Genomic DNA, 11142 nt, shown 5'->3' with positions numbered 1-11142 from the left:
CAGAGTTCAGCTAAAAATAGCCTCTGTTCCTGCGTGAAGTTTGACATTTTATAAGAAACCCTTTTTATGAATTTGTTAAATTAGACTGGAAATGTTTTAGGGGCAGGTACTCTATTTAAAGCAAAACTTCTTTACAACGATCATCCATCCATGCACCCATCTATCCACCCACCCATAAACCCAGCTTCCCATAAATCCCTCCATCCATCCATCCATCCATCCATCCAACCACCCATCCACTCATCCATAAACCCACCCACCCACCCATCAATCCACCCATTAATCTACCCATCCATCCATCCATCCATCCATCCATCCATCCATCCATCCAACCATCCAACCATCCATCCATCCATCCATCCACCTAGAAATAAACTCATCCACCCATCCATATCCACCCATTCATACACCCACCCATCCATACATACATCCATACATCCACCAACCCACCCATCCATAAACTCACCCACCTATCAATCGACTCATTAATCCATCCATCCATCCATCCATCCATCCATCCATCCATCCATCCATCTATGCACCCGTTCATCCATACACCCACCCACCAATCAGTCCGGTTTGGTTCTAGTTTTTTAAAGTTATTCTCTGTGGAACCTTTAGAAGAAATAGATTTAAAAAAAGATGATATTTTTGCAACTTAAGAACTACATATCGTTAACAAGGTTCAACCAATCCCGGCAGGAAGAAAGGGTTTCATTCAGCGTTGAAGGGTTCCTAGACCTATGGGTTCTACATAGAACCTTTACTGAAAAGGTTTGCCGACCCAAAAATAAAGATCCTATAGGGAACTAGATAGAGCCTTTTTATGTCCGCAGGGCTGTTAATAAGGAACAGCGCTGGTTCCCGCAATTCCTGAGATCATTTAGATGTCATGATCTCTTCTTTTTTCTTTTTTCCTTCTTCTTTCTGTCATTATCCATTCAATTAAGCGAAAAATCCCTGATTAAAAACAGCCATGGCTTTTGTCTCCCTGAGTCCAGAGAAAGAGAAGGCAAGCGCATGGGCAGAACAGAGCAGGCGCAGTGTAGAGAATTCATATCTGAGGTCTGAGTGCTGATTGACTGACAGCTTTGGACAAATGGTTCCCTTAGAAAAAGTGTTTTGTCATATTTTATCTGACTGACAGATCCTTGTTCAGAATGCATTCGATGGGTCTCAGGTGTGTTACAGTGACTGCTGAGGAGAGAAGGGACACTGGGCAAAGCATGTGTAAGATAATAGTATGCACATATAAAAGCAGATATACCTTTTAACCTTTTATTTGCTACTACTGTTATGTGATGTTTCCAGGAAAGGCGGCATAGCCTTCATGCTTGTGATTTGCAGTAAAGAAGGCGTGGCCTGTGTGTCTGTTACTTCCAACGAAGTAGGTGTGGCCTGTGTGTTACTTCCAGTGAAAGATGCATGACCTTCTTCCCATCAGTCCCAGTGAAGAAGGTGCAAGTCTTTCAGTCACAATAAACAAGGTGTGGACTCTTTACTCTTCAATCACATCAAAGGAGGTGTGGCTTTGTGTGCCTGTTATGGAAATCATAGGAGGTGTGGCGTTGTTGTATTGGTCATTGTGCAGTAGGCGTGGCCTCTGTACCTGTCAGTCTCAATAAAGAAGGTGTGTCTTCGTTTAGTACTAGTCACAGTGAAGAGGCATGATCTTGGTGCCTGTCAATCATATCGAAGAAGGTGTGGCTTTTTTTAGTATTAGGCACAGTAAAGAGGCGTGGTCTTGGTGCCTGTCAGTCACAGTAAAGAAGGTGTGGCTTTGTTTAGTACTAGCTAAAGTCAAAGTGAAGAGGCATGGTCTTGGTGCCTGTCAATCACTGTACAGAAGGTGTGGCTTCTCTTTGTATCAGTCACAGTGAATAGGCGTGGACTCAGTGAAAGTGTTTTTTAACACTAAATATAAAAAAAATCCATGCAAAAGTACACACACACACACACACACACACACACACACACACACACACACACACACACACAGCTCCATGGATCAGTTCCTCCTGCCTTTTGTGGTATGCAAATTCACGGTCCTCTCCTTACAACATGCTGTTTTTCTTTTTGCACGAAAAGCAGAGTGTACTAAACAAAGCGAATGTAAAAAAATAAACCCTAATAACACATCCATTAATGAGCTTTTGCTAATGATTATGGCAGGAACATTCTCTCTCTCTCTCTCTCTCTCTCTCTCTCTCTCTCTCACACACACACACACACACACACACACACACACACAAACACACACACACACACACACCCTGCTGTCACTGTGAGTACACTGACTGCTGAAAACACAGGGATAAGCAACAAAGTAAGTGAGAGAGAGAGAGAGACGAATAAACAGATGAAGGCAGAAGTAAACAGCGCACAATAAACACGTGAATTGATTTTCAAATGCCGATTCTTAATGAAGCTGCTGAGTTTCATGCCAAAGCCGTTTCACGCTGAAAGAACCCGCCCCGAAATTATACACGTAATTATACCAGAGTGCTTTTAATGAATATTCTTTTGTCACTTCGATATTGTAACGCTGTTAGTTGGGATTATTGCCGATGACCTTGATGAATATTGATAGGACCGCTCTGGCTCGAATAAAGAACTCAAATGAAGTGATGTCACCGAGGGCAACATGAATAATACATATCACCGTGTCTGGGGTGTGTTCTGTAATATCAACAATTATTAGCAATGACCCCGGTGCCTTGGCTGAAAATACACTTTCATTACCTTTCAGACTCCGCCGTGTCCGTTCCGTCTACACACTGGGCCTGAAGTTCTGTGTTATTAACATCTGCGTCATGACATGTCGTGTTTAAGATGAGGTGCTTCTCATTCCTGTTCCTCGCAATCTTCACAAACCTGGGAAAAAATAAAGATATGGGAATGAAGTTGATTTTTGCTGGAAGTTGATAGACGTGGGATGGAATTTCTCTTAACCAGAGAGTCTTTTTGTTCTCTTGTATTGCAACAGTTTGCCAACGATTGAAGTGGTTTCATTATTAAAGAATGACATGTTTTAAATTGTTTTAAAAATTTTAGTACGTTGAAACCGGCAAAAAAAGGGGTGTGGCTTAGTGTCTATAATTTATAGTGAAGTAGGCGTGGCCTGTGCGCCTTTTAGTTAAAGGCAGGGTCTCCGATTTTTGAGAAATCCTTCAGAAAACTAAGTCAGGCTGAAAAATAATCAAAAAACTAAACAAACATGTAGCCAATGAGCAGAAAGGGGCGGGTCTTGTCAATATGCGGCGGAGAGAGTGTTCAGTGCGCATGTGTGACATTAGCAGAAAGCGGTTTTAACACTGACATGGAAGATAAAAACAAAGAAAGAAAGCGAAGAAAGACTTACGATAAGGCAAGAAGTAGGACGTGTTAATATAGGATCAGCTTTCCAGCGCTAGAGAGAACTGAAGGAGCAGGAAGTTGGCCACATATTCACAGATTGGAGTTTCCCGAGTCAATAACTCCTGAGCTAAACGCTGTTACTACACAAATAACACCTCTTTTCTATCGTAGTAATGTAGAGAGGCAGCTACAACCGCGTTTTGTGTAGTAACAGCGTTTAGCTCAGGAGTTACTGACTCGGGAAACTCCAATCTGCGAATATGCGGCCGACTTTACTTAAAACGCCGAGGCGCTTTTTTCCTTCTCGATAGGTGAGTAACGTTGGTTTTGCTTTGTTACACAGAACTAATATATGCCTTTGTCCTTTACATGATTATGCTTGTGTGTCATTTTTGCTTATTTGTTTATCTGCAATCGTATTGTTCTTCCCTTCAGCTATGATACAGACACATTTCTTTCCATTAGTTGCCTGGGTTATGTATGTATGTGTGGGCGGAGCTATCAATACAGGGGAGGGATCCATTTGGGTTAGGGGCGTGTTTGTTTTGGTGATTTTATGTGTCAACATTGGCTTTTAAAAATCGTAGACCCTGTCTTTAATACTACAAAAAGCGTGGCCTATGTTTTTCTGATTTACAGTAAACGGTCGTGGCCTGTGTGACAAAATGACAGAAGGTGTGGCTTATGTGCTTCTAATTTACAGTGAATGGGGCGTGGCCTGTGTGCTTTTTACTTATATCACATAAGGTGTTGCCTATGTGAATGTAATTTATAGTGAAGGAGGCATGGCCTATGTGACATTTAGTTAAACCACACCATCCGCTTTTAATTTACAATGAAGGCGTGGCCTATGTGAACCCGAAACATTGTGTGGTTGAATTCCATATAGCTGTTTCTTTTGCGTGATCTTGAAGCGTTTCTATATTTGTTTTAAATTCGGTCATAAATGAAAGTATCATCACCGATAACCGACAAATGCCAAAGATTCAATTTGGAAGTTAATAAATTTGGAAGGAGATGAAGCTCGGATGTAGAAATACCTCAGGTTCAAGACCAGAAGCTTGAGTTAAAGCTTTTCCCCTCTCTAACACAGTGTCCTAGTTACAGCAGCTGGATGAGATCAAGTTAAAGAACAAATGTAGCATAGCGAGGTTGGGTTTTCTGTTTCCTGCTTGTTTCCTGAGCTACGTGTGATGGACCGGACCTGGCAGGAATGATCCCCGAGCTGGCTGTCGAGCTTCAGCTAGCGTCCGGCTAGAGAAACATCTCAGGTCCTGCATTAAATAGAGGAGATGGTTTAATACACTGAGGAAATCGTTAACATTTCTTACTTCGCTGTATCAACTGTATCTAACGTAAATGTGGGATTTTTTCCACTCAAGACTGAGCCTTAGACTTGTCACAAGGTTGCCAGGTGTTAAGTTTCCACTTGTGCCACTGGAAAAATTTCCTGGCCTGGCAGTAATTAAGTAAATTGTCTCGTCTCTGTGTACTCTACCGCATACATCAGTGATTGCATTAAAACCGAATCAAATAGAGAAAAAAAAAAGGGGGCTTTTCATGTGGCGACTCGCCACACACTAGCCAAGTCCTCTTCAGAGTGATTTCTAACATGTGTTTGATGATTAAATGGAGACGTTTCATCTGGCGAAGCTCACCGCAAATGAAAGTCATCAGGTTTCCAATCACGTCTTGGCATACTGTGCAAAAGAAGCACATAAACATGTGGAACACATGCAGAGTAACACAACGACATCATCTGAAACGGAATCTTTTATTGTTTAGTGCGACAAATATTCACATTTTGTGTTTCAACCCAAAGGAGGGGTGGCTTAAATCTGAAAATTCATTTTAATGAATTAATTTATTTATGTAAAACAAACAAACAAACAAATCAATCAATTTTAGCACCAGAAAAAAAAACTAGATTTCTTACTTTAGTATAGTGTATTAATTTATTTATTTATTACAATCCTGCCCATGCAGTTCCTAAGGATGAATTCACTGACACTAGAAATACATCACAGGCTACTGAACCTGCGCCCTTAAGCTTCATGTCTAATGTTTTAAATATAAAAGTACACATCTTCCCAGACTCGATGCTCCCCACAGTCACGAGCCTGCTCTACACATCAGCATTTAATATTTAAATACATTCAAACCCTTCCGTCTCTGAATTAAAACGTGTTCATATTCGTGTAACACCCCAAAGCTCTGGAGCTGATTGAGATAATTAAGGTCAGCCACACTGCACCTCGCCTGCACGAGCCGGGATATAGAGAGCGTCGCTCTTCCTCTTCTGCAGGAGGATATGAGATGACACCTCTGAATCTAATGACAGGAAATAAGAAAAGGATTCCTTGACAATACACCTCCGAATGAGACTCGCAGTCCCCGAGCCCAAACACAATACACTACCATTTGCATTTTTATAGCGCTTTTAAGCTGTTGATTCAGGTGAAATATTACAATGGCCAGCGGATTCATCACCTTGAGACTTCATTCAAGAAATTCACAGCCGGATCACTCCCACATGCGAAAGCTATCCAGTCCGAATGATTAACTTATCGCCGATATCCAGGCAGGCACATTGTTATACGCTTGATTAGGGACGGGGGTTATTTTGGGGGTGGAGGAATTTTTTATTTATTTATCTATTTATCTATCTATCTATTTATTTATCTATTTATTGAGAGTGACCTAAAAAAAAAAGCCGGAGCTCAACCATTCCTTGTCCCGGATCTGTCGCTTGATGGTAAATGTCATAAACAAAAGACTCTGCCACGAATGAAGCTCCTGAATGCCAGGCTCGATTTTTATCAGCCGTCTACGGTGAAGGAAGAACGGCTTACATGCCTCAGGAGAAGTGATGAAACCGTGCGGCAGAGTTATTGCAAACACCGATAGCTGCCCGCTGTGGAACGGCTCGACTTATTCCTTACTCAGACTCATAGGTGTAACATTTACAATCCCAGGAGCTGGAGCTCGGTGCGCACTCTCCGGACTCTCGCACCGTCACCACTCGCTGTGCCGGTTTCACTATAGCTACTAAATCATACATCACACTGACAAACAAACAAACAAACAAACAAACAAAGAAACAAAGAAACAAATGCCCCGTTTACACGCTGTAACACAAGCTGTTTTTTTTCTTTCTTTTTTTTTAACTTTAAAAAACAGAATACAAAGAGGCGAGTCAGGGGATCACTGTTTATAGCCGCTTTAAAGTCAGTGAGAACAGGAACTTGTTTAAGGAAATGAACGGATGAAAAGAATGCAATCTCTCTCTCTCTCTCTCTCTCTCTCTCTGTCTCTGTTTAACTCATTGTCTGTTTCTTTCTCACTCAATCTCTCTGTCTATGTGTCTGTCATTCACTCTCTCTCTCTCTGTTTCTCTCTTTTTTTCTGTGTTTTCCTTTCTGTTTTTCATTTCTTTCTCTCTGTTTCTCCCGGTCGCTTTCTCCCTTTCTATTTGTCATTCTTTCTCTCTCTCTCTCTCTCTCTCTCTCTCTCTCTCTCTCTCTCTCTCTCTCTCTCTCTCTCTCTCTCTCCAACTCTCTCTCTCTCTCTTTCTCTGTCATTCTCTCTCTCTGTCATTTAATCTCTCTCTCTCTCTCTCTCTCTCTCTCTCTCTCTCTCTCTCTAGCAGATTCATGAGGCGCAAGGGGAATAAAACACTTCAGGGGTGTGCTGTTACAAAACAAAAAAACTTCTTAGAAGCAAAGATCTGTCAAATTCCACAGGATATTGAGTAACAGGTATAAATATTCTAATATATAAATAAAGCGAATGGATTGAAGTCAAGTTTCAAGCAAAACAGCAGGAATCGATTTTTTTTTTCTTTCCCCAGCCCTCGGATTTTTAACAAGAAGCATGTTCAGCTGCTTGATTGAGTAGATATAGCTAATTAAAAGAGGTGCCTCCATCTGTAACGTATCTAAGCTGGATGAGTCCAGTCACACTATTTGAATCTCAATGAAGAAATTACGGCGAATCAGACGTGACGCCTCGCCAACATCGCGATGAGACGATCGCTAGAAGATGTACGGCCTCGTGAGCGCTTCACTCATTAAATGCGGATGAGAGGGAAAAGTAATTGATACGAGCTGGCAGGCAGGAAAGCGCCATGTTTCTGTGTTTCTAATCAGCAGACGGAGCTGGAGAGAGAGAGAGAAAGAAAGACTGAGAGAAAGTGTGAGAGGAGGATGCGGTTATTCAGGCCCTTTCTGAGCTATACAGCTAGGAGACAGATGAACGGTAAATTAGGTGCATGTAAAACAGGAGGCGTTTGTAATCTCTCTCTATAATTGGCCTCGAGTGTGTGTGTGTGTGTGTGTGTGTGTGTGTGTGTGTGTTTTGTCCTAGAGACAGATGACAGGGCTGCCTTCATTTGTCTTGCTTTATTGCGGTGTAATGCGCTAGCTGGAATCAGCACGCGCTCACTAATTCTTCCTCTTTCCCTGCTCTTTTATTGGACAATTGTTTGTGTCTTACTGAGACAAGAGCGTTTGAGTCAATAACTCTGTTAATGGAGCCTGACGGAACACGAAACGCCGAAGGTTTTAGTCACACGGACGTGCGAGAGCCGTCGCTGTCACCGCCCGCCCTCGCGGCCGTCCTAACGAACGTTCGAGACGAACCCGTCACGGGGTAAAGCGCTGTTATTTACACACATATAACAACCAGCGCAAACACGTCCTTCTGTCACAGAGCACTGTTTTCATGGAGAAGTGTGTCTCTCGCTGTGGCCTCCTCCTACCTCCATCCACCTCCATCCACTGTACCTGCAGCAAAAGTTTACTTTTTATGCAAACGGGATTTTCTCGTTCATATGAAGCTCGGCATCAAGAATGTTTTGTGATTTCCATATAAAACTAAAACGCTTTGTGGATAAATGTAACTGTATGTAAATTTTCTCAATTCTCATTCACAGATTCATTTTCTACAAGAAAATCTCAGCAGGTATTAAAGCCGAATTCTTAACGTCTCCAGAAAAGACGCTACAATCTCACCCAGCCTGATCACATGACCTCATCTGATGCAAACACCTGCGCTCGTAGACAAAACAACCAGCAGAAATTTGTCCCTCTGGCGTTAATTTAATTTCCACCGGGAGGAAAGACGTACAGCAGAAACCGAGTATCATGTAGAAATAAAGTTTCCCTAGATTTTGTAAGCGCTGCCCTTTCCCCTTCGCTGACTCGGCTTTCTGCGGAGTGAATTTTATCAGTGCAAGTGATTTCTTGCAGTGTTGCAATGTTGCCACATCTTGTGTTTACCGTCACATTTACAATCCCTTTCACATTACACAGCTGCCAGTAGAACCGCTTGCTTTTGCTTCTTCCCTTTTTTTTTCTTTCTTTTTTTTTTTTTTTTTGATAAACGTTTTTACCACCCGTCATGAGACACGAGGGATGGAAACAGCCGTATTTGTTCCAGCTGGAACTACAACCCAGCTAAATAAAAACTTGACAGGAGACAGAGGTTGTTTTTCTTTCTGTTTTATCTCTGAGTGTCATTATTCTTCACTTTTCAGTGGAACGACATGCTGTGCGGTCGTGACCTCGCTGGAGATTAGAAGTTGAGAGATAAATAAATTCAGCAAACGTGAACGTGACATATGAACACATCTCTGTGGATCTTACGCTACGACATGTCGGACTTATACCCTCGAACGGGGAAAAAGATAACCTCAGGTGTAGCAAGACATTCGGGCACGTATTGTCCATCATGATGATGACGACGACGACGATGATGATGATGATGATGATGAAGGTAGCGTTGATGGAGTTTCTGTGAAAATCAACCACAGGTCTGAATATGTCGCACAAATACGCAAACCTGTCCCGATCCTTTATTTAAAAGCTGTTGTTACAGCTTTTAGAGTTGAAAGGTTTCGTATAAACACGTGGTTGTGATGTCATAACACTCTTAGAATAATAACATGAGATTGTATTTGATGGCTGTTCACAGATTTCTTTTATGTTCTTGCTAACAGAAGCAGGTACTTATATCCTTTACTCTCTCTCTCACACACACACACACACACACACACACACACACTTGCAAATGCAGCGTATTAGTCATGCCGTTTCTTGCCGTAGCAGCTACAGCGCAGCAGTTCGTTGAATTAGAGTCGTAAAGCAGCTCCGACTGCGATGACGTGCCGTAATCATTTCGTAAAATTAAAATTTCACATCAGACAGCATGCGAAACGCGGAGTTTAACTAAACAGCTCTTTCTCATGCTGTTATTAGATGCACTAAATCACTGAAGCTCTTGGCCAACAGATACTTGCTTTACACTAATTAGACTCAACTGTCATTAAGAAGCTCATCCTCAGGAAAAGCAACACTTTCCATCCAGCTGCTGTAATATTTTGACTGATTTAATATTCAAGTTTATTTAATTTTTTTTTATAACCATCAGGAGAAAATCCTTTCCTTCACAGTTCTATGTGAGTGTATTGGTTCTGGCTCCGCCCCCCTGTCCTGTCATTGGACTGTTACTCATTGTGTTCCCCTGTTTCTTGATACTCCATAAATCTTTATGTAAGCTATGGTGTGTTTTATTGAGCTCAAAATAAAACAATCATCATTGTAGCTGATTGCAATGTCTAAGGATTGTTTATGTTTTATTAACGAATGACACGTCACTTGTTTTAAAGGTGGGGTCTGCGTTGTTTGAGAAATTATTCAGAAAACTGAGTTGGGCCGCCAAACAAAACTCAAAAAAACTAACGTGTAGCCAATGAGCAGAAAGGGGCGTGTCTTGTCAATATGGGCGGAGAGAGTGTCCAGTGCGCATGTGTGACATTAGCAGAAAGGGACTGAAACATTGACATGGCGGATAAAAACAAAGAAAGAAAGTGAAGAAAGGCTTACGATAAGGGAAGAAGCAGCTTTCCAGGGCTGGAAAGAACCGAACGTCTTCTGCGTGAAACAGAGAAAAACCTTTCAGGGTACAACACACAGTACTACAAAAACACATTTGTATTACCATAGTATTACTCATTGAGTTCATTTATTGATAAAAAATATACCCTCAGTCAGCTGCCCCAACAGGTTCCGCCATAATACTTGTCTGGGTTATACTTGTCTGGTGTATGTGGGGGGTGGAGCTATCAATACAGGGGTGGAAACCATTTGGGTTAGGGGCGTGTTTGTTTTGGTGATTTCAAATGTTAACGTTGGCTTTCAAACAATGTACACCCCACCTTTAATGTTGTGGAAAATAAGTTAGTTCCTGTTGTCACATGTTTATAACTCTAACTCTCTCTCTCTCTCTCTCTCTCTCTCTCTCTCTCTCTCTCTCTCTCTCATATGATCCTGTCTGTATTTCAGTACACTGTAAAAACTTCTTCATTTCTAAAAAAAAAAAAAAGTCCACTCTTTCCTATATGACTACAAACTACCCTGTAGCTGACAGTACAATAACACCTTTAATCAGCTCGCAGGATTTTCTGATTTTAGTTTCTTTCTCCTGCTAATGAGCTCCCGATGTAGGCGGAATAGAGACATGAAGAGATTTCTCCAGAACGTTCATCTTTCATGATTTGGAAAGCGAGTAAATGTGATAAAGGGGAAAAAAAATAATGCTAAGTAGTCGTAATAAATGAACAAGACAATGATTAAACGGTGCTGTGTATGAAAGCGTCTGCATACAAGTGCGAGATCTTGTCCACTGTTTTGAAAAAAAAAAAAAAAAGCTTGCCGGCTCAAGTGGAGGAATAAACAAGTCAATAAAACTTGTTCGTTTAACAGAGAGAGGCGAAAAGAACCCGAG

The 11142-nt window shown here is 41.6% G+C and overlaps 1 protein-coding gene across 2 annotated transcripts in view; it reads left to right on the top strand.

Moving 5' to 3' along the window:
• cdh7a (cadherin 7a) overlaps positions 1-11142 on the top strand; it is an 83525-nt gene that overhangs the window by 19133 nt on the left and 53250 nt on the right. Inside the window, exon 2 of one of the 2 annotated variants that reach the window (XM_047806462.1) lies at positions 8291-9132. The exons of the other annotated variant lie outside the window; for it this stretch is intronic. Within the exon in view, the coding sequence (XP_047662418.1) occupies positions 9088-9132 (45 nt within the window). The 5' untranslated portion in view covers positions 8291-9087. The remainder of the gene's footprint in view (positions 1-8290; positions 9133-11142) is intronic. 2 annotated transcript variants of the gene reach the window in all.

The sequence above is a fragment of the Tachysurus fulvidraco genome, chromosome 22 (genome assembly GCF_022655615.1).
Source record: "Tachysurus fulvidraco isolate hzauxx_2018 chromosome 22, HZAU_PFXX_2.0, whole genome shotgun sequence".
Classification (NCBI taxonomy): domain Eukaryota; kingdom Metazoa; phylum Chordata; class Actinopteri; order Siluriformes; family Bagridae; genus Tachysurus; species Tachysurus fulvidraco.
Note: the sequence above shows the minus strand (reverse complement) of the source record. Positions and strands in the feature narration are given on the sequence as shown.